This window comes from Ylistrum balloti, unplaced genomic scaffold (assembly GCF_031769215.1).
Source record: "Ylistrum balloti isolate Yb309-2 unplaced genomic scaffold, AGI_CSIRO_Ybal_v1 Utg369926, whole genome shotgun sequence".
NCBI lineage: Eukaryota > Metazoa > Mollusca > Bivalvia > Pectinida > Pectinidae > Ylistrum > Ylistrum balloti.
Genome location: NW_026782041.1, coordinates 672,074 through 694,527, shown reverse-complemented (window position 1 = coordinate 694,527; position 22,454 = coordinate 672,074). Strand labels below are relative to the sequence as shown.

Sequence of the window (22,454 nt, the reverse complement as noted above, 5' to 3'; positions counted from 1 at the left end):
AGCTACTGCAAGAAGACCTTGCCTCAAAATAACGACTTTTCACTGTAGATTGATGCAGTAATAAGGAAATCACCCAAGGAGCAGCAGAGTGTGACATCGCTGTGCCTGATTATTTCTATGAACACCAAAACAAGCCTTGTAGTAAGTTAATATTTTGATGTAGATTTTGTGAGTCTTGCATTGTAAAACATGTGTAAAGAGACCAACTAAACATTATCCACTTATTCCAAGTTGTTGCCTGGAAAAATAGACAGTAAATTTTCATATTTACTGACACTGTTTTCTCTGTAACAGAGAAAATTATCAAAAATGATATCTCATCAATAGCAAAAGGTACTGCTAGGACAATCTGTCAAAGAGTTTGGAAAGCAAATAATAACCGTTTATTGGAGTCTTTACCTTCTTCTGCAACTATCAAATGCTGGATAAAGGAATTTCAGCATTGATGAGACAGAAGATGACCCCTGTCAGGACGGCCATCAACCAGTAGGAGCGCGGTACACAGTGACACTGTGCACAAACTACAGTTGGAATTCTGCCGTATTACTTTTTATGAGTAAGTCAAAACAAAACCTTCATGACAAACTACGCATTACCAGGGTATATTGCATGATGGTCCCAAAAAAGTATAAGGTGACACAAAACCATCAGTGCAGCCATATTTACTGGCTCTATCATTATGATCCACAGAGTTAAAAAGGAATCGAGTGAATTGAAACGCGCCAGTTAAAAGCAAGCAAGTCCTCCAATAATGTTATGGCGTCCATATTTGGGGAAGTAACGGTGTTCACATAGACTACCTGCCCCATAGAACCACAGTTTATGCGGAGTATTAGACAAACGTACCGAAGCTGGTACGCTAGTGAATCAAGGAATCCATCGAGGGATTCCGCTTCACCTTCACCCACATCAGCCGAATCTCAATGAAAGCTGAGCGCAAGTGTGGCTAAGAACTCCCTTACCAAACCTTTTCTTCAGACCTAGCACCAAGCGACTTCCATCTCTTCCCCTTGGAATCACAAAGTATTGGTCTGGTCTTGTTTTCAAACTTTGCTGAATTATTCAATATTGAAACATTGTTGTTCCGTCGGTATATCGTGCGAGTTTGAACGATTAAAAGTAACCAAGATAAAACGTTATACATAAATCGTCATAAGATGAAACGAAGAAAAAAATCTAAATTTGACTTGGTGTTAATCACACAAAAAAAGAAGTAAACTTTCACCAATATCTTTTTAAAAGAAATAGAAGGTAAACAAATACACTACTTTAGCCGAAAGTTTCCAACAAATCCTCAGTCATATTTTGAGTCGATAATGTTTTGGAAAAGATATCTTAAAATTATTCCATTAGAACAGCTTGTCTTTTGATAACTGTTTTTATTGTAATGAGCTTTTTATGTTATGATATGTCAATGTTTCTTTTTTAACAAGAACAATTTGGAATATAATGATTTTATTTCTTGACGAGACTCCATTGAAATTTGAGTTTCTTTGTTACAACGCTCACCAACTCCACAGCATTTTGTCGAAAGACCTTAGAACAAATAGAACAAAAATTAGCATACTTTCAAAGCCGTCTAAGCACTGGTCAGGTATGATGACCCTTGACCTTTTTGATGATTAAGATGTTGTTTGATGGATTTATCCCATTCGACTTATGCGACGTTGAAAGCGGGTTAAAATAATTTATTTCAACAAATTTAAAATTCAAATATGAGACAGAGTCTTTTGGTTATATAACCCCTATGACCTAGAAAATGAGTCAGTGTCATTCATCTAAACATCTTAGTAGCCATTCACCCCAAAAAGTACTGACCAAATATGACACTTGACTATTTGGATGTTGAGAAGAAGCTGTTTAGAGATTTTTACACATTTCGGGGCATGTCATTGAAAATAGGTCATGGTCATACAATCAAACATGCCACCTACACAGTCTTTTTAAACTTTACTCACTTCGTTATTAAGTTGTTGACCACGCGCCATGGCAGAAGCTGACGCTCTGAAAACCATACAAATAAAAATGGCATCTGTTGTTAAAGCATGACTTCCTATGTTAAGGTATCTACAAATTCATGAAAAACTAAATATTTGATCTTAGTTTGAATTTTATTTAACAAAAACATGTATTACCGAATTTTCCTTAACATATTAATTATACTAACTAAAATACATATTCTAGTATCCATTGCAACCACAACAACTGTTTCTTGTAAAAGAAAAATAGTCTTTGTTCTAATGAAATAACGATGAAGTACAGGAATATCTAATTCACAACATCCTAACAAGGAATTTGGGCTATCGTTAACTAAAACTTACAGAAATGCTAAACAAAGAACCACATCTTTAAAACTATATACAAAGGAAGAATTCTAAAGCCTGTATATAAAATAGTTTTATGTTTAATTGACATCTACTGGCAAGAATAAAAATAGCAATCAAAATATGAAAACAGTAGTATTTCCTGGCATGGTCTTGTAAAGTTCTAGATCTGATCGGGACAACAGCGGAGACAGCATCTTACTAATGAAGCTATAGGGATAAGGTTTGCAGAAATCGAGTGATATACTGATTTTTATGCCAGAGTTTTGTTTCTATTTGAGAATTTTCCTAAATACGAATTTAGTTTCAAATATTTAATAAACCATCAATCGTATAACATTTATCGAACTAAATGTAACGTTGTATACATTAGTTATCAAGAAATGTATTCATGAATGCGATAAAAATATATAATAATGCTAGTATCCAATGTTTGCTGTAGCACGTTTTCAAAACCACTATTATAAACTCCATCCCCTATCTTAGGTGATAATTACAAACAAAGGTGCGATTTGTACCTTAGTGTATTACAAAGTTATTTCTATAACATACTGGCTGACAGGCTGGTGTATCTATAAATATATAATATATACCCTCAGTATCATCAATATTGTCATTAATGATTTAATATCAGCATCATGACTTAGAAAACAATTCACTTTCCAACGTAAACTTATATCTACATCCTATTTCTTCTAAGATATTTCTTATCGCTTATTGTATAAGCGCGTAATTGTATGCCAATGTTTGACATATTTCATTTGTGAGATGTGAACTCTTTTATATGCGTACATATAGGTTGCATAACCTGATCAATAATAACCTGTGTATGTCTAATTAGCTCATTGGAACGTTCAATTATATCTAAGTTACAAAGAATTACGAGTATACAGACTCAATGACAAGGCAACAAAAGACAAGGAATTAATAATGCATATACGATATAGTGAAAGTTAACATGTGCATTTCATGAAAAGGAAACAGATGCGGTAAAATGTTATGTAAAGCTGTTCTATATGACATTTGTAACACGATCAGCAGACATTTCAACGCTGGCTATTTACAGAGACGGACACAACGTTTCCAGCTATATATGACATGTGTTACATTGTTAATGTTATCACAATAGGAGCCTGATGATAGATCTAGTTTGTAAAACAACAGATGATATTTATAAATAATACAAAATGAATGAAATCTAAAAATTCATATTGTTAGTAGATGAGTAATTAAGGCTAATAGATTAGACTATAAATATGTAGATAGTTCTGATTAATGAACAATCCTAGAATGTATAAAACAAATCTGCATCTTAATGCGATTCTACTGTGTGAAGCAGTGGTGCTAATATCTGGTGTATAGATGTTATGCCACACCAATATTTCTATCACCTGGTAGATTTACGATGTATCAGTCCTTAGTATCATTGGTTAAAACACTGATACAACCACTTGTCTATAGATAGGACTGCACAGGCAAGAATCATAGGTGATTCGTATGAGCTACGTCTCGTAAGTTTTTCTTCAGACTATCACGTTTAAATACATTTTTTTAAATAATGGACATATCAACCCACTTTAATTGCACATACTGGAAACTTTAGGATCAGAATATCTAGTATTCAGATTCGTCGCCAAATGCTCTTGAATGTTCTTGAGAACACATAAACATAACGAAATCCCAGCATCTATCAGCTGATGAAAAAGAGACTCCGTCTCGCCGTGATAGTTACAAGCACCAATGTGACAAGTGTCTGCACATTTAAAGTGCTGAGCCCGGACGCTCCATTACATCCGTCGGAGTTACAGCTTAATATGCACCCCTTCATTCTCTTTTCGTCGTACTGTATCTCCCGCATCCATCCACAGTGACTCTGACGACCGATCTCTGTCTCTGAGTTTGTACCGCCATTGTCTACCACACAGTCACGTACCACGAGTGAAAAGCCAGTGGAATCTATGGAGGATAATGATATCATTTATAGAGAAATACACTAAAGAAAAAAACTGACATCGTCAGTAATGTAAAAGCTCACAATGCGAAAAAAGTTGTTTAAATACACAATAGACCATATCTTGACTACAAAAGTTGAAGATGTGTTATTAAAACAGATCGTGATATAGAGAATTATCTATACTATCACAAGAAGGACTATTTGACATGTTATTTATATTTAGAATGGTTATTTTGAACAAAAACTCAACGAGAGCATACATATTATTTTGAAAACGTAATCTCAAATCTCTACAACGAAGGCAAAATATAAGGAAACGAACTTTTCGTATACACCCAATTGGAAACAAAGAGAAGGAGACTAGATGTTCAGAAAGGATTAGCGCCTTCTGCTTCATCGATAACTTCCACCTTGTAAACCTCAGTCAAATTAATTTATATGTTCTCAATACAACGAAACTACAAGCCTGTCTAACCCAATAAAACAATGTATTGAAATGTTTAATAATTATAACACATAAAACATCTTTAACATGGCATCTTTTCTGGCATCTGTCGACATCTTTCACAGAAATTGGGATAGTGGGACCAAAAATGGCGGAGACGTTAGGATATAACTTAGTTGAATGGACAAGTATCATATTATCGTGTATAACCTGTAATAATTCGTCTAACGTTTTTGTCCTCATTCCCGGAACGTTCTAAAAGTTGAAAAGATCTTGGTTAGTGGAATTTAATACACGCTCCCACCAAAAACAAGGAGTAGTGTCTTTTTCCAAACCATGATATAATCATAGCTAACATTTCACCTCTGTTTTCATCAGGTTATTCAATATGAGTTTACGATTCCTTTAATGCCTCATGTAAATAGGTTAGATATTTGGCATTACTGACGAGTTCTGGAAGGACAAAGTAAATGTATGATGCAGTTTAACTTATTATTTGTCTCTACCTAATTCCAAATGTGTGTAAAAAGGTGTGTCTTTTATATAATATTCTAATGATTAAAGTCTTTTACATCAATACGCAGTCTTACCATCGTAAGCAATCATTTTTATGCACTCGGTGGCGGGAAAGAGACCGTGGCGCCCTTTACGACTTGCCCAACATTCGGAGATATAGTATTTATCGTCTGTGTTATTGAAAGTGTCCTCACATGCGTTGTTTTCCTTGTTGATGGAAGTACACTGGAAACAGCCAATGGTGTCCGCTGTAACAAACGTTAAAGTAATGGACAGTGATCAGTGGGTCGATAATAACAAATATTCTGTTATTTTTGTAAGAACAGAAAAATACTGACATATCAACATAATCTTAATCCAAACTGAAAATCGACGAAACGGGGAACAAATAAAGATTTACACGGAGACCATTGAAAAGAGTACAAGGAGAATAAAACCACGTGTTTTTACCTTGTAAGATTAGCTTAATCTCGTTCTACGATGACACCTGTCATGAAAACCTTGGTAAATCCGTTCTCAATTGAAAACACGAATAAAAACAACGAATCCTGCATGCATACTCAGACTTATCGGACATGGAAAGCATGTGCAAGTTTTGTACACTATTTCATTTCTATCTGTGCAATATTGTTCTGTACAAGGCAATACATACAGGTTCGTAATACAGGCACGCGCGCATAGAAATGTGAGGTGTCCCTTCCCAACAAATACATGTAGTTATTTGCAATGACTGTTTAAATTTTGTTTTAATTTCTAAAGACGGAACATTCAATTTCTATATCAATTTGTGGACTATTTGCATACTGGAAATGTGATATTTGTGTAATATGGCGTCCTCGATAGTACATTGTTGACGTCTGTTTTCGAATGAGAAATGAGAGAAAAAAATCTTTTATATTTTGGGGTGATAGAAAATGAAGTAAAACCCTCGGCAACGACATTTTGTGACCCCGCGGATGGAATATCCCTAGCCTACAAACCTACACATGAAAGAGTCTAATAGTGTTCTATAGCTTCCAGAATGATCATGAATACATGTTCGTTTGATATAAACCAGATACCAGTATCTAACACCTTGTTATGACCGTTCCTCCCAGTTTGACGCAAGATGATAGTAAAAAATGGATTTTCAACTTAAATATAAAACATGTACAATCGATACTGATAAACTTTATGTTTAATGCCACAACCGTAGTGGAGTAATGAAAATGAATAATTTGATATTTATATACCTTCTTTTGCTAAAGATAACAGAATCCAGATGACCAAGCCGGACATGGAGTGCATTTCCGCCTTTGCCCACATGTCTATCACGTGTTCTGGATAGGGAAGTCAGGGATCAGTTCGACATCGAGGCATCATACGTTAAAGCTCAAACAACACAGATATATGGCGTCACTTCCTGTTCCTGTCATCATAAACATTAATGTCTGAAACAAAGTGATGAAAGTTATTAGAAGAAGCACCTCCGATAAGATAATATTGATATCTATTTGCAAAGAAATTAAAGCGGTCAATTATAGGACAGACAAATGTAAGACGTTTGGAATTTTGGTCATCCGTAAAAATGGTTTCTTCTAATCAACAAGCATATAGTTAAGTTTAGTTTATTATTGTTTTACGTCCTATGAACAACCAAGATCATTTAATGACGTGCCATCGAGACACCCGCCATGTAAACATCACTCATTCCAAGTAAGTAATGTTACTTTCTCAGATGAGAACACGGTATATTATAATGGAACTAACATGCAAACTAACCAGTATTAAACACGTCCAGCTTCACAACGCACAAAGAAATAGAATTTCTCAAAATTTACATCAACCCGCATGTTTTTAAACCCTGTGTTACGAGTTTGTTAACAACATCTTGTAAGAATGTCGTGGTAATGTGAACAGGCTCTTGAATAGAATCAATTGCGATATGTAAACACCACAACTTAGAGGAAAGCCGGAGTTACCGGATAAAAGACACCGACCTGCGACCAGTCCCTGGCGACTGCCTCACGTAAGTCTCGAACCCGCGACCCACAGGTGGAGACCTAGTGATCAAGACGGCTGGACGCATTAACCGCCTTTGCGAGTCTCACCACCTTAATTATTTATATAGTATAGATGCTACCTATACATGCTTAGCACACCATAATCACATCTGACCAATTTTGCACATGTTGTGATTGCCCCTCTGGATGAATCGGAAATTAAAACATTTTGATAATCTTAAGCACTCTATAACGACAATGAATTGGAAGTCTTATGATCTTGATATTCAGCCAATTGCTGAAATCTAGAGTGAAAATTTCTCATTGAAAAATGGCTACCAAAATCATGTGATCATTCTCGCGCCATTTTCTTGCTGAATGATTGTTTTCAGTTCTTACTAAGCGATGTCCTTACCAATAACAATGTAACTCATTGAGTTAAACCATTCCAAGGACTTACTTGCAAAACAGTCATACATTATATGTGGAGTTTTTGTATTGTGATAAAACAGTTCGATACTGGTGAACACAAAATCTAGTTTCCATCGAGATACAATGTAGCATCATTGCCATAATGAATGGCACAATACTTTACATTAGCTTATAAAACTGACTCTTCATTGAGAAAGTGGGAAACACGTAGTCCTGATTCTGTATACAATAGAAGTATATAGAAAGAAAACGTATAAAACTGTCCGGCATACTGATGACTACTTTTGTATGTTTTTAACATTAGGTATGCAAATCTAAGGCGATACAGAAATGTCAACAAACTTATTATTCGATCTACAAATCCATAAAATTACAACAAAATATCAACAACGCTTTTATAGCTACTGCTGGAACAGAACCATGAGAAGACGATCTGGTGTTCCCGCTTAGTCGACACCATATGTCAATAATTTCATGTCTACATAGTAAAAGTGTGACAAAGCTATGAAAACGAAACAAGACACTAACGAGCATAAACTTCATGTGGAACACGGAGATAAAATAATTGCTAATGAGATCACGATGTTGTCGATAAAACGCCGTCCATCGACTTTGTCAATCTGTCATCAATTGGCCCAACTGAACGGTAACAACTTATATACAGTGTAGATGTGTTGCTATTTGCCCCTCCCCATCTCTTTCCTTCTCTTGTCCCATTTTCTCTCTAATCTCAATCTCATAACTCATACTCCATCTGCTCTATTAGATCCATTTTTGTTTTATAAATGACATCTTGTTTTTAGATAACAAGATGTCATCAGAATTAGACATCAAGGACACGGCAGACTCTTCTACGTCAGACGCTTATCTGTATTTTTCCCAAAGAATCTACCATGACCATATTTCCACCAAGCTTTATGATATGCAAGAAATGTATTGACCATTTCCATCTGTATACCCAGTACAATTGGCAATCAAAGACAGACTCTTATACATAAGCCGCTTACCTTGATCCTTTCCTACAACGAAGCCATCATGACCAAATTTCCATCAAACTCTATGGTAAGTGTGATTATTTCAGATTTCCCGTTGTGAATTTTCCAATTTTGGATAGTAACATTCCTGCACTCCGAACAGGGTTTCAAAAGATGGAGGTTGATAGATGGAAACTTTGGTCACGATTTGAAATCATGTTTATGTGACAGCTGTTTGGTCAGATTTCCAGGAGGAAACAGGTTATGGTGCTGAATATGAACGACATAGATATATTTGAGTGAATCAGCTTCGTTTTAAAAATAATATATACTAGGTATTTGTTTCCTGTCTGCTTGGAAAGCCTGCCTACGAACTTGTCCTTGTAATTCTTGTTTTTAATTTTTTAGGATGGAGGATATATAGATTAAACTAAGAAATGTATTTAAGTTACAACTAGCATCAAATTGTTGTTAATGTTATAACAAAACATTTATCGGTACTTTCCTACTGTTGTTACAGACATGTGTAAGTTACTTTTGAAGTAAGAAGATACACATTAATGAACGAGGTGAAAGTTTATTTGTTGTAATACTTAATGTTGTTACAAGGAAGGCAAAGATACCGCGTTGTCATCACACACGAAGAAAATAATATGATCAGAAGCAAAAGCATGAAAACATCGTGAAACCCTTACAACTGAAATCGATGGAAAGTGTTCCAAAGAGTAAGCATGCCCTGCAGCTTTAGACTGTAAAAAGTAAAGAACACATACTTCTCTAGGATGAGTTTTAAGACGATATACCTATCTGGGATGAGTGTTAAGACAACATACTTATCTAGAATGAGTTTTAAGACGATATGATTTTGAGAGTATGCAATATACATCCATCTGTCAAAAGAACGAGCTTATGACCAATCGCTTAATTGTCACTTGTTAAATATTAAGTTTCTGTTCCAGGGCCAAATAGCTCGATATTACCAGCGCTAAAACTTGTATTTTACTACGGTTAAATTAGAATGTTGGAAAAAGGTTGTCGGATTCTGGGGGAAGGATCTACAAACGCAAAGGATACTTTATTTGCCTTTCATAAAACTTTTGAAATCTTGGTTCGGTCAAATTTTAAAACATTCGTGGACGTGGAAATAAACATTGGCCCATTTGTTGTGATGCCTGTACAATTTAATGTAAATACCAGGATGTTGTTGACTTTTTAAATCTTACACTTCTCTTGACTAGTATACTCTAACTCTTGGGTGTGATTTTTACATCTAAATGCTGTCGGATTCCTGTTGAGATTTAACAGCTATTCATGGGAGTGCTGTAAACACGTCACGTCTCAATATCGGACAATCTATCTTTAAGATTGGTATATCATGATATGACTTTATATAAAGATTCCTTTGTGTGGCTCAGGGCCCCATTCGTCAACATAACTGTTGCAACCACCAGTTCAGTACGAATAGTGTAGACCAACGCCATTCGAGTTTTGTTACACAAACAACGTTGGAAACTATAAAACAACTTGATTAACTTTTAATCCACATTTTACTTCAAAATCGAATATATTCCATTCAGTATGTATAGTAAAAAACAATATTAAGATATTTACAGATGCGAAGATTCCTATCGTTATAACGTGTCAATCACGTGTCAATCACGTATCGCCACGTTTCATCTAAATGTCTACTAAGAATCGGAAAAAATCAAAATGACGTCAATGTAATTTTCTTGTATATATGTGCTATTTCTTGTATTTCTTTACTAGTTGTAGTATACCATACCATTCCCCCATAGTTACAGGCCTCTATCTCTCGGAAAGGTTCATGGAATTTAATGTTATTAACTAATTATCATTGACATACAAATACAAATAACACGGACATTGGTAATATATAATCATACGTTTTCACAGAAGTTTATTTTCGTTGTTTTCGTGTGGGCAATATTTGAAAAAATATAATTACTGATTTTATCTATCTAGATCTATCTTTCCAAGAATTTAACGCCTGCAAATATTCTATTTTCTGAAAAAAATGGAAATATGAGCCGACGTCAAATGTGATTGTTATAGTATATAGGGCTACAAATTCCCATATTACTATTTTACTACGAAAGCGTGTTTAATCTACCGGATGGCCAGTTATTTTCGTAGAGATATATTTTCGCTCTTTCACGGTAAAAGGTATCGATTTGGGTAGCGTTACGTTATAAACGTCATAGCGAAAATTGAATCCGTGAATAACGAGACCCGTGTGTATAAGATGTCGTTTTAAATTCAGATCGCGAAATTTGAACTCGTTCAAATAAAATTCGATCGCTTTGAAAGAAAATCGTGAAAATTTTGACCTGTGAATATTAGCAGCTATACGGTATTTCCGTTGTCATCGTAGCAATCTATTGATTAATTGCCCATCAATAATTAACACGAAAACTAACTAGTCTACTTAGTAAAAGGACATGGTCCATGGGGCGTAGTTAATATATCTGGTAATTTATTCTGACAGGAATATACCACAGTATAAGTGAAAGGTATTAAGTGTTATAATGGCCTACTGAACTAGACGGAAGGGCGCCTGCTCGTCTGATGGTTGTGCAGGGGAACTCATGTAAAAATATCTACCTGTCACACACTGCACATTTCTTATAGACCCTCAAAGTGTAGTTAGTTTGGCCATTAAAAAGGACACGAAGAAAATCATCTTAAAGAATTAAACAAATGAATTGCCCTTGTCAAAATGGAAACCTTATCATCGATTCAGAAAGAAATTATTGATTGAAATCGTCACGAAGAAAATAAATCCCAAAATGTGATTGGATGACAGATTAAGCTTAAGACTTGTGGTGTCGGACTACTATATATGGAACAGACTTTTATAGCTCGTCCACTCTAAAACTCCTCATTTTTCTGACTAGACGATTCACTTTGGTGTTGTTTATTGATCTTACCGGCCAGGATCTGAATATATCGCTTGTTTTAGTTTTAAAGCTCAAGACAGCAGTGTTATTAAACTGCAGACAAAATGTGAGGATAACAACGCTACATAGGACAAGGTCAGATATCACCTATAAAGGTCATACCTCAGCTTCAATATTTCCACATTTTAAAAAGCAGCCCAATAAAAGAAGAATTTTTAAATAAGAGAAAAACAAATTTCATACGTGTCCATAATCATCTGTTGCTCATTTTACAAATAACCCAATCAATAAAACGAGGTATTCCCCTGGTTCGGAGAACCTTAGCTATTGTATATTTGACACATTAGACAACAGAGCAAACACTGAATATCGCCGTACGTCACTCATTGACATGTGAAATTTGATGGGATACTTCAGTAATGTAAGCTGATATGATGTGAAAATCGATTTTAACAAATGCATGATACGTATATTCGATTGGCTGGCGGCGTGGAGAATTCTGTACTTGATGTACTTTTTAAAATATTAGCTGCAATTAATAATTTTGTGATTTGTACTTGGCAATTTTATTGATGTTCTAGTATCAATATCGTTTGCAACATTTATTTACACATGAATACTATTTTGTATTTAATGGATTTCCAGTGTTTTGTATAGTGACACGATGGTTTCGTGTTATTGACAATTACAGTCGCACTAAACTGAATGTTTGTTCACATCCAGGAGTGTATACTTCACAACAAAGAAACATTCAACCAGAGCGATCCATAACAATGAGTTACGGTCGGGGTAGAGGTACAATAAGGACCTAATTAGCCGTTATATCCGGAAAAATGTTTATTTTTGGGAGAACGTTTGACAGCTGCCTCAATAGCACTGTATGAAGAGAAGGGGCAATATTGGAATGTTTTGAAACATGCTAGCAGATGATATTCTGTCGTTAACGATCTCACTGACCACTGGAGAGCACGTGGTCATTGGCAAGCGTCCGAGAAAGGTGGCGGGATATTGGATGAGATCGGCTGATTAGAGGATGTTTTTAGTTAGTCGGGTGGTATACTGACCAGCTTGATGAGGACCATCGTTTAATTCACTCCTGAAATACATGGACATGTGACCAGGCACACGATCTAACCTTGGCGTGATACTGCTGAGAATTATCAAAAAGTCAGTTATGCTATTTCGTTTATACAGAGCTAATGGGAAATGCGAGAGATTGCAGTATTGAGATGCTTAACTTAAGCTTATCTAGTTTTGGGGAAATAGCCTATGCCAATCAATATCTAGTGGTCACTATATTGTCCGGACACCGCTTTCCAGACCGCTGACCAATACAATATCACGTAGAACTCGTCCTGGCAGGAGGACACTGCAGTGTCATCAATCATCCCAACAAATCAATCCAACTTGCCCCAAAACACCATGGGTTTGTCCAGAGATATTACAAACATGGTTCTCCGTGATACTGTCATAAATTACACAAAACACCACACCATGGGTTTGTCCAGAGATATTATAAACATGGTTCTCCGTGATACTGTCATAAATTACACAAAACACCACACCGTGGGTTTGTCCAGAGAGGTTATAAACATGGTTCTCCGTGATACTGTCATAAATTACACAAAACACCACACCATGGGTTTGTCCAGAGATATTATAAACATGGTTCTCCGTGATACTGTCATAAATTACACAAAACACCACACCATGGGTTTGTCCAGAGATATTATAAACATGGTTCTCCGTGATACTGTCATAAATTACACAAAACACCACACCGTGGGTTTGTCCAGAGATATTATAAACATGGTTCTCCGTGATACTGTCATAAATTACACAAAACACCACACCATGGGTTTGTCCAGAGAGATTATAAACATGGTTCTCCGTGATACTGTCATAAATTACACAAAACACCACACCATGGGTTTGTCCACGGAGATTATAAACATGGTTCTCCGTTATACTGTCATAAATTACACAAAAAAACCACATCGTGGGTTTGTCCAGAGAGATTATAAACATGGTTCTCCGTGATACTGTCATAAATTACACAAAACACCACACCGTGGGTTTGTCCACGGAGATTATAAACATGGTTCTCCGTGATACTGTCATAAATTACACAAAACACCACACCGTGGGTTTGTCCAGAGAGATTATAAACATGGTTCTCCGTGATACTGTCATAAATTACACAAAACACCACACCGATTATAAACATGGGTTTGTCCACAAAACACCACACCGAGATATTATAAACATGGTTCTCCGTGATACTGTCATAAATTACACAAAACACCACACCGTGGGTTTGTCCAGAGAGATTATAAACATGGTTCTCCGTGATACTGTGATAAATTACACAAAACACCACACCGTGGGTTTGTTATAAATTACACAAAATTCCTCCTGACTATCAGTCACTACAACAATATACCCATCTTTTTATTTACTGAATCTAGAACAATATTCGTCGCTATCCCCAACAAAAACAACAAAAACAACCACCACTACAACAATTTTAAAACTCCCCATACGTTTAGCATTGGTTCTATATCTTATCAGTACAAGTAAACATACACAAAATCCACCAAACACGCCAAAACATGCATGCCCATGTCTATTTCGAGGGCTCGTTATTTGCAGTTGAGTCGAACGTCTTATCTGCTTACCCCAATTACTTAAACGACAAAAATATCCCAATATCTCAATTAAAGCTCTTTGTGTATCCCTACACAAATAACGTTTGTCAACCAGACAGGATCCAAAATATTCATGTATTGCTCAACTATCTAAATTCAAAGTTTAAAAGAATTTATAAATGTTAAATCATTTAAAAGATCTTATAGTGAGGAAGCTGCCGCTGTAGGATTCAATCATAGGCATGAAATGGAGAGCTGCGAATACAGAAACCTTTTCAAAACAGCAGATTTGTGATAGTCTAGAAAAAGCTGATTAAAAGTGAAAAAATCATTATGCGATATGTTTGGATGCCATGCCACGGTTCTCTGTGGTCATATAGAGTAGGCAATGTGCCAAGTATGAATAATGGCTCCCTTGATGTGGTAACTGTTGTGTTACTTTAATGTTTATTACAGGAACAATAAAGATAATTTAAAAACCATTTGATACGAAGGAAATGTTCACTTTATGTGCTCCCGAATATATCCAAACAACTAAAGAAACCTAACATAATAATAATCCAAACTATGAACAAGAGAAACATTAACATCAAGATTCCTGAAAAGTACAATAAGAATAAGACATGTGTTCCGAAAAGAAAGCGTCTTCTGCTTCATCGACGACACTAGGCATGCGAGTCCTGATCAATACGAGTAAGTAATGTTATGTTCTCAAATGTGGACAAGAAACAACAAAATACAATACCAACATATCAATATAATGATAATCAAAACTAAAATTCAATAAAACTAGGGCAAAATATGAACAAAAGAATGATTTACACGGAAATTCATGAAAAAATACAAGGAAAATAAGACATAGTGTTTCGGAAGAGTAAGCGTCTTCTACTTCATTGACGACACCCGCCATGAAAACCTTGGTCAATCCAAGTAAGTGATGCCACAAGGTATACAACAACGGAACCAACATGTAAACTAACGAGCCTCATATCGCTCAAAGAAATGGAATATTTCTCAATGAGACCACAAGGGCGACCGCAATAATTTCCTCATGTCTTTCATCAATATGCATCTTTGAAACACTGTGTTACGGGTTTTTCCGTTAGTTGACAATGGGAAATGGGCAATTGGATATCGAATCATCTGCAACATGTAAACACCATTGGTTGGGGAATCCAAGGATTTGCTATCTAGAATTAGGAAATTCATAATAGGAAATTGAAATAATCACGCTTTTCATACAGCATGGTGGGAAGCTGTCCATGTTGGTTTTGTTGTAGGAAAAGATCAAGATAGGCGGCTACTGTAGAAGAATTTGTCATGTCTTTGATTTCCAATTCTGGTGGGTATATACGATGGACGTGGTCTATAAGTTTCTTGTTATTTATAGACAAGACTTCATCAACATATCTGAAGGTGATTTTTAATGACTTTGCAAGGTCATCGTGACCTGTTTTAAATACGTATGAAAACAAAAACAATTCATCCAACAGAGAGGTACAGTTAGTTTCCATAGATATGCCAATAGTCTGTCCGAAGATCTTCCCACCAAACTCGACGAAGATGTTGTCAACCAGAAACTAGATCATATATATGATTTCGTCCTCCATATATTTCTTTTTTGATCTGGGCATATTTTTACGAATTTGTTTTCAGAATAGCTCACAGCCATATATTACCTCTGTTCACATTTCCTTGAAAATAAAGATGCCATAACAAGAGAACTAAACCATTGTTTCAGTCTAGAATAAGGTATGGTGGTGAACAGAGTCTTTTTATAGAAGAAATGTTTTTTAGAAGAGGGCATTGAAGATTGGTCAAAAGCTCTTTTATTAATTCCACTTTTTATATAAACAGTATCACAATAAGACTGTCGCCCTGATTTGCTGGTACTAAGGATGGTGGTTAGTAGTATGACAAACACTTAGTGAACAGATATAAGTGCTAGCAAGAAAGCGTTGTTTATTTGGATTCTTATGTCTTTTAGAAATCCAATATAAACGGGGTAAGTCCGTATCCGCATCATTAAATGATTGTAATACCGAAGCATGATTAGCGAGTATTTTTTCCTTTGAAAAATTGCATTATGTATTGGTGGGGTTTCCTTCATTATCAAGCAGGCCTAATTCTTTTAGTATACAGGAAATGTAATAATGTTTGCAGACAAGGATCGCGTTATTGGATGCCTTATCTGCAACAACAACGGAACCTACAGGCAAACTAACGAACCACGTCAAGCTTCATTTCACACAAGAGCTCCCAATGACGTACTTCCCCACAATTGAATATTCCATTAATGTTGTTCACAATTATTTACATGGCTTTGTAAACTAAATACTAATCACTTATAAATTATCTCTTTTAAGACATTAAGAAAATACGAACATGTGAGTTCAATCACATTCCATAAACCTAGAGAAAAATATGAACAAAAGGAAGATTTACAAGGTATAACGGCACCAACAAGCACACTAATAGGCATCTAATATGTCCAGACTCCTATCGCGCAAAGAAGTAGTATATTTCTCCATGTGACCGTAAATTTTCCCCAGTGTTTTTATCAACCTGCATCATTTAAGACCCTGAGTTACGAGTTTGTCCGCCAGTTGAAGACTTGTTGGACGAAAGTCGTGATAATGGGAACTTGCCCTTGAATATCGAATCAACTGTGACAGGTAAACACCATAGGTTGGGGATGCAGTAATGTTGCTATCCGGAAATGGAAAATTCAAAATAGGGAATTTAAACTCATCACGCTTAACATACAGTTTGGTGGAAAGCTGTTTTCATGTTGGTCTCGTTGTAGGAAATTATATGCGGCTGATGTAGAAGAGTTTGTCGTGTCCTTGATTAAACAGACTTCATTTCGAACGTATGATAACAACATCATACCAATCAAACAACTAATCCCTAAGGGTAAGTTACTTATAGTAGATAAACGTGGTATCTTTTCAGCCGCAGTGAATTCATGAATCAATAAATGTCAGTCTGTATATGATACATGTATAACATATACTTCCCTGTAGAATGGATTACAACACATACATCATCTCATGGGTATGTAAATGACACAGGAAGAAAAACTAGAATACATGTGTTAATAAAAAATAAAATATTATCAAATCTATCTGCTTTTTTTATTCCTGGTAACCCGTTTATTCTTCCTATCCATATTATATTAGCTGATATCATAAGTAATTCTACCAGTTATGTCAATGCTATCGTAATATCTGTAAAACCACTGGTTTTTGTGGGTGTCTTACTTTCTTTGATTATGTGAGTACTCTTCATCAACAAATAAGTAAAAGTTGATTTACTGAGCTTAACCTTCCACGAAATAAGTTTTTTTTCTTCTAAAAGTCACAATAATTTTGCCCCATGAATTATTTAAAACAAGCAGTATCCAAATTTTGTACTTATGTTTTACGTATGTATAATTATCTACTGCTACATAGTCAATAAGCTTAACTTTGGGATCATGTTATAACTACATGCTATTTTATTTAATGAAACACAAAACAATCAGTGACATTTATAAATACACGTTAACATTATTTAGTACGTCAACACAAGTAAAATATCATCGAATTTCACAGTATGTTCCACTTCATGCAATTAAGAGTGTATCAGTAAACATTTAAGATGCGGCTTTATCTATTCTACATAGATATAATTTAACAAGTAGAATGATTTTCCTCTCCACTTTCTATTACATGACAGTTTCCCTTGTTGGCTATTACAGAAGCATGTAGAAGTAGGATAAAGATACGACGTTTTGTTTACGAAACCATCACATGTAAACATAGCATGCAAAATGTACATAATGTTTACGTTCAGAAAAGATACAAATGAATACATTTGTGTTAAATAAAAGATACATAAAAAAGTTGATATGTGTGTGTGTGTGTGTGTGTGTGTGAGTGAGGGTGTGTGTGTGTGTGTTTGTGTGTGTGTCTGACACAACAATGTAATGCCTCTCTGCATTTCTTTGTGTTCAGATACATTTTCGTGAATAGAAAGATACATATTAATACATTGTTCATTGTGTAAATAGATATATTCAGATACATTATACCAGGTCCAAAATCAGAAAAAATACTAATGTTACAACGTATTTATCAACAACAATTCTTTCTTTGTCCTTGTAGAGCATACTCACAGAACATAACAGTGACAGCCTTACTTCCGGTTGGTACCAATCTAATGATTCCATTCAGCATAGTGATATACTACAGTAATCCCTGGCAGGCTTACACGTTTACCAATAGTTATAACAATAGGTTTCAGTGGCGACAGATAAGAATCAGGTGATGGTCCAAAGTCAATATTTCACGGAGGAATTCTAGCCGTAGAAGGTCATATTGATGAAGGCCATGATCTGTACCTATTAATCTGATTTTTATCTCTCCTAACACTATGAATAATTCACACGTGCTGCCAGTTATAATGGAGGGTTGATACAGAGACTAGACATATCAACAAACACTGTCGCACCACTTCTATCCTCATCACGGAACTAACACAACAGCTATACTTACACATTATCAATATGCAGTTCCCTCGTTGATATGCCGCGGCCTTGTGTCGCCCTGCTGTCAGTCTATCGATCCACACAGCACATGTAAATAGCCACACGTAAGTCCCAAAGTCTAAACAAATATCCCTCTTCTGCGTCAGAAAAAAACTAGAATCTTCTCGGCTACATATAATCAGGAACAGCCATTTTGTCTAGAGCGTATTTTCGAGATGAATTGTTTACTGTAGCATGCTTGGGTCAGATGGTTTTATCCTCCACGCTTGCGCGAACTTTGTTTCCATGGTAACACTATGAAATAATTTAGCTCAGCATCTGTACCAAAGCTGGTGTGCCAGAGAGAATACGCATTGAACAGGAACAGTCTTGTTATGAATACAAACCAAGGCAGTTATGTTCACAGCTTATCAGTGGTTTGTAGCTGTAACCATAAAGCCATCATTTCTGAAATTGGTGCTGTCGTTTGCTGCATTATTCATTGTGCTTTGTAGATGGTGCCGTAGACTCTTTTCTATGTTTGATCTTCCAAACGTCACACCTTTCATAGATTAACTGTCTGTGGTACCGTCTGATGTAATATTTTATCTGTTCTGTATACTGTACTAGATCTACCATATTTCAAACGTGTTCTTACCTCTATAGCTGTTATTGCAGTAAGAATCGATTACTTTATGTCGACTAGACAGATATATAGGATTTATATATATATCATTTCCATGTTTTTTCTGTGTTGATGAGATGTCATAATCTTGAGCTTGCCGCTCCTAAAACTCGCCAACCTCATATCTATATGATATCCACAAGATTCCTACTCCGTTTTCAGTTAAATTGTATCCTTCAAACATATCATTGAGGAGAATTGCCATAATGTTTGCAATCAAATTGGTTGTTTGTAGTTTGAGGTAGTTTGTGTCCTGTTTTTGTTTGTTTACTACACGTATCGTAGCTTGTTTACGTACATGTGAACGTTTAATTGTTTTTATTGATATAACATATGTTGCTTCAATAGATTGTACTTCTTGTCTCGTTCTATACACATTTGTGTTATTTCATTCATTTTATGTTTTGTAGATATTAAATGTTGTTGTTATGTGTCCTGGTCTTGTTTTGGACGTTTGCTTTGTTATTTTATTTGCTTCTTTGTCTTGTTCCAGTATTGTCTATATTAGATGTTGTTGATTTTATCCTGTCCTTCGTATTAGTATTCATTAACATGTGTTATTTCCATTCCATAAACATTTGGTCTGCTTCAGTAGAATTATATAGGAGATATAGTGTTGTTTTATTCTTAGTACGTTTCTGTTGTTTCATTCACGCCAGTGTTAATGTGTTTTGTTCATATGTACATATTGGTTATTGTCTTCATCTCACGCTTTGTTAGGTCAAGTTATCATGCCTATTTTCCAGAATTCAACCCTCTTGGTAGTTTGTATTCAGCCACTCGTTGTAACAGTATAAGTCAACCCTCTTGGTAGTTTGTATTCAGCCACTCGTTGTAACAGTATAAGTCAACCCTCTTGGTAGTTTGTATTCAGCCACTCGTTGTAACAGTATAATTCAATCCTCTTGGTAGTTTGTATTCAACCACTCGTTGTGACAATATAATTCAACCCTCTTGGTAGTTTATATTCAGCCACTCTTTGTAACAATTCAATAACAACAAAGCACTTATCTATTGATAAAGGTTTTTTTTTTCAAATCTGATGATAAATCACGATTATATTACAGAATTTTAAACACTTATTTATTAAACTGTTTACCTAATAACAGGCCTAAATCAAGTAACTCATACCCTTTAAACGTATAGAAAAGAACTGTTCTGTAAGAGGTTATGTTGTTATTTTTCTGGGTTGAATGTTTCTTAAATTTTTCACTTGCGTTGCCATTTGTCAAATTATTTCCCAACTCACGCCGGGTAGTTTTTACTATATAATTTTGTTATCATGGTATGTATTAGATTGTCCGTCTTCTGTCAAAAGGCATTTGCGAAATCAGCACATTTTACTCTCCATATGTAATGAACTATCTTTCCTACACCCTTATGATAACAGAAAAGTAAAAGAATCATACTGTTGTCTATAACGATCATCACCTCTTTTTGGTAAAAATTTTGCTTTGCGTAACAATACTAACAACAGGATTCCTCAATCTGTAAACTCTCGCCCGTATCCTCTTTGAAGTAACATGATGCGCCCTCTTCCTTGCCAATGTATTTTGGTATCGGTGATCAGAAGTTAAATGAACGACTTCGAAGCTTTTTGTCCTAGAGCAAGTACAAGAAAGATAACTCGTGTTTAATCAGTGATATTTCGGGAATCAAATAAAAAGAAGGTTAGGTTCCCAGTACCAAAGTGATGAGTAAATATGCTGATAGAGTAAAGAATTCGTTTTGGAATGCAGTATCACTGTCTCCAGTAATTAATATTTTATGTAGATCACGGATAAAACTCATTTCATCACGAATGTACTGACGTTTAATAGTGATATAACAGTCACCTCTGCTTGTTTTCAGATATTTTATAAACCAACTTAATTTAAATTAATGCGTGTAATTATTTCGTTTATATTTTAACTACATTTATATAATTTGCATCACTGAGCATAAAAAGTAAACAAAACAATGACAATAAACTGCTTTAATATGATTTTACGATGAAAACACTAAAGATGTTCACAACTAATATTTGAAGTAAATTGTATCGCTATGACACTATCAGAAACAAATCCAGCAGGACAGTAAAACATAACACACGTGGACAACAACACGTGTATCATTAAACATTACCAGAGTCGAAAACACGTGCCCTGGAATCGTGTGTCTTCTCTAGCCCATCTTCGAGACCTTTTGATCATATCAGGCACTGAAACATTGTAATAGAGACTTGTAAATATCTTGATTATATCTAAAAGCTTCCTCCGTAAAGATAATTGATTAGATGTGATCAATTCCAAAATCTATTTCAAAGTTTAGATATGTTGTGGAAGGCTTTATTTATACATTAATTCTATTAAGTAAACAAAGATCCTGTTTGGTAAGATCAGTAACAAAACCCTTTCAATACATAAATTTGACTTGTCTATTCATTTATATAACATGTGTGACGTCACTATTACGACCTTTCAGTAGACGAGATGAAGTCTACTATCAGGTCAATGTAAAACAGCGTCTGTACACAACTTAAACAAGTTACTCAATATTGATTCATTAATCTAGATGTTCATTCCTTGTTTATTATAAAGTTAGATTTGTTGTAAAGGGAGATGCTTACTGATCAATGTGTGTACGAATGGGAAAAAATGCAAAAAAAAAATAAAAAAAAAAAAATCAATAAAAATGTAACAAAATAATGTTTCTTATTTTTGTAAATTGTTATATATATATTACCTACAATATGATAAAATACAGCAGTTGTTGTTTTAACACGCTAACTTTCTCACATCATCATCACCATCATCATCATCATCATCATCATCATCATGTGTATCACGGGATAGGTAATATATTGAACGTATGTAAAACAGATCCGGAACCAAATTATCTTCAAAATCTCACCATATTTCAGTTTTACGCTAAAATATTACTGCGTAGTTTGTTATTTTAAACATGCAGTGAAAATGAGCCTACATACCAATGATTGTACACCCACACAGACGACTTTATGAAACCCGCACTATAAATGTAACAAAGGGATGATAGTCGTGTCTTTCCTCGAAAGGGACTTTGTCT

General features: G+C 35.1%; 1 protein-coding gene across 1 annotated transcript; it reads right to left on the bottom strand.

Moving 5' to 3' along the window:
• Positions 1-2,098: 2,098 nt before the first annotated feature.
• LOC132546967 (uncharacterized) lies at positions 2,099-18,945 on the bottom strand. The gene is made up of 4 exons (XM_060210699.1): positions 18,732-18,945; positions 6,472-6,669; positions 5,314-5,487; positions 2,099-4,280 (listed from the first exon to the last, which is right to left on the bottom strand). The coding sequence occupies exons 2-4, from the start codon at positions 6,542-6,544 to the stop codon at positions 4,015-4,017; spliced, it is 513 nt and encodes a 170-aa protein (XP_060066682.1). The 5' UTR covers positions 6,545-6,669; positions 18,732-18,945; the 3' UTR covers positions 2,099-4,014.
• Between the last annotated feature and the right edge of the window lie 3,509 nt (positions 18,946-22,454).

Coding starts and splice junctions, on each gene's coding strand:
- LOC132546967 (XM_060210699.1), bottom strand. CDS start 6,544: ATGTGGGCAAAGGCGGAAATGCACTCCATGTCCGGCTTGGTCATCTGG. Junction 5,488..6,471: donor GTTATCTTTAGCAAAAGAAG/GTATATAAATAT, acceptor CGTTTGTTACAG/CGGACACCATTGGCTGTTTC. Junction 4,281..5,313: donor AAAAATGATTGCTTACGATG/GTAAGACTGCGT, acceptor TATCCTCCATAG/ATTCCACTGGCTTTTCACTC.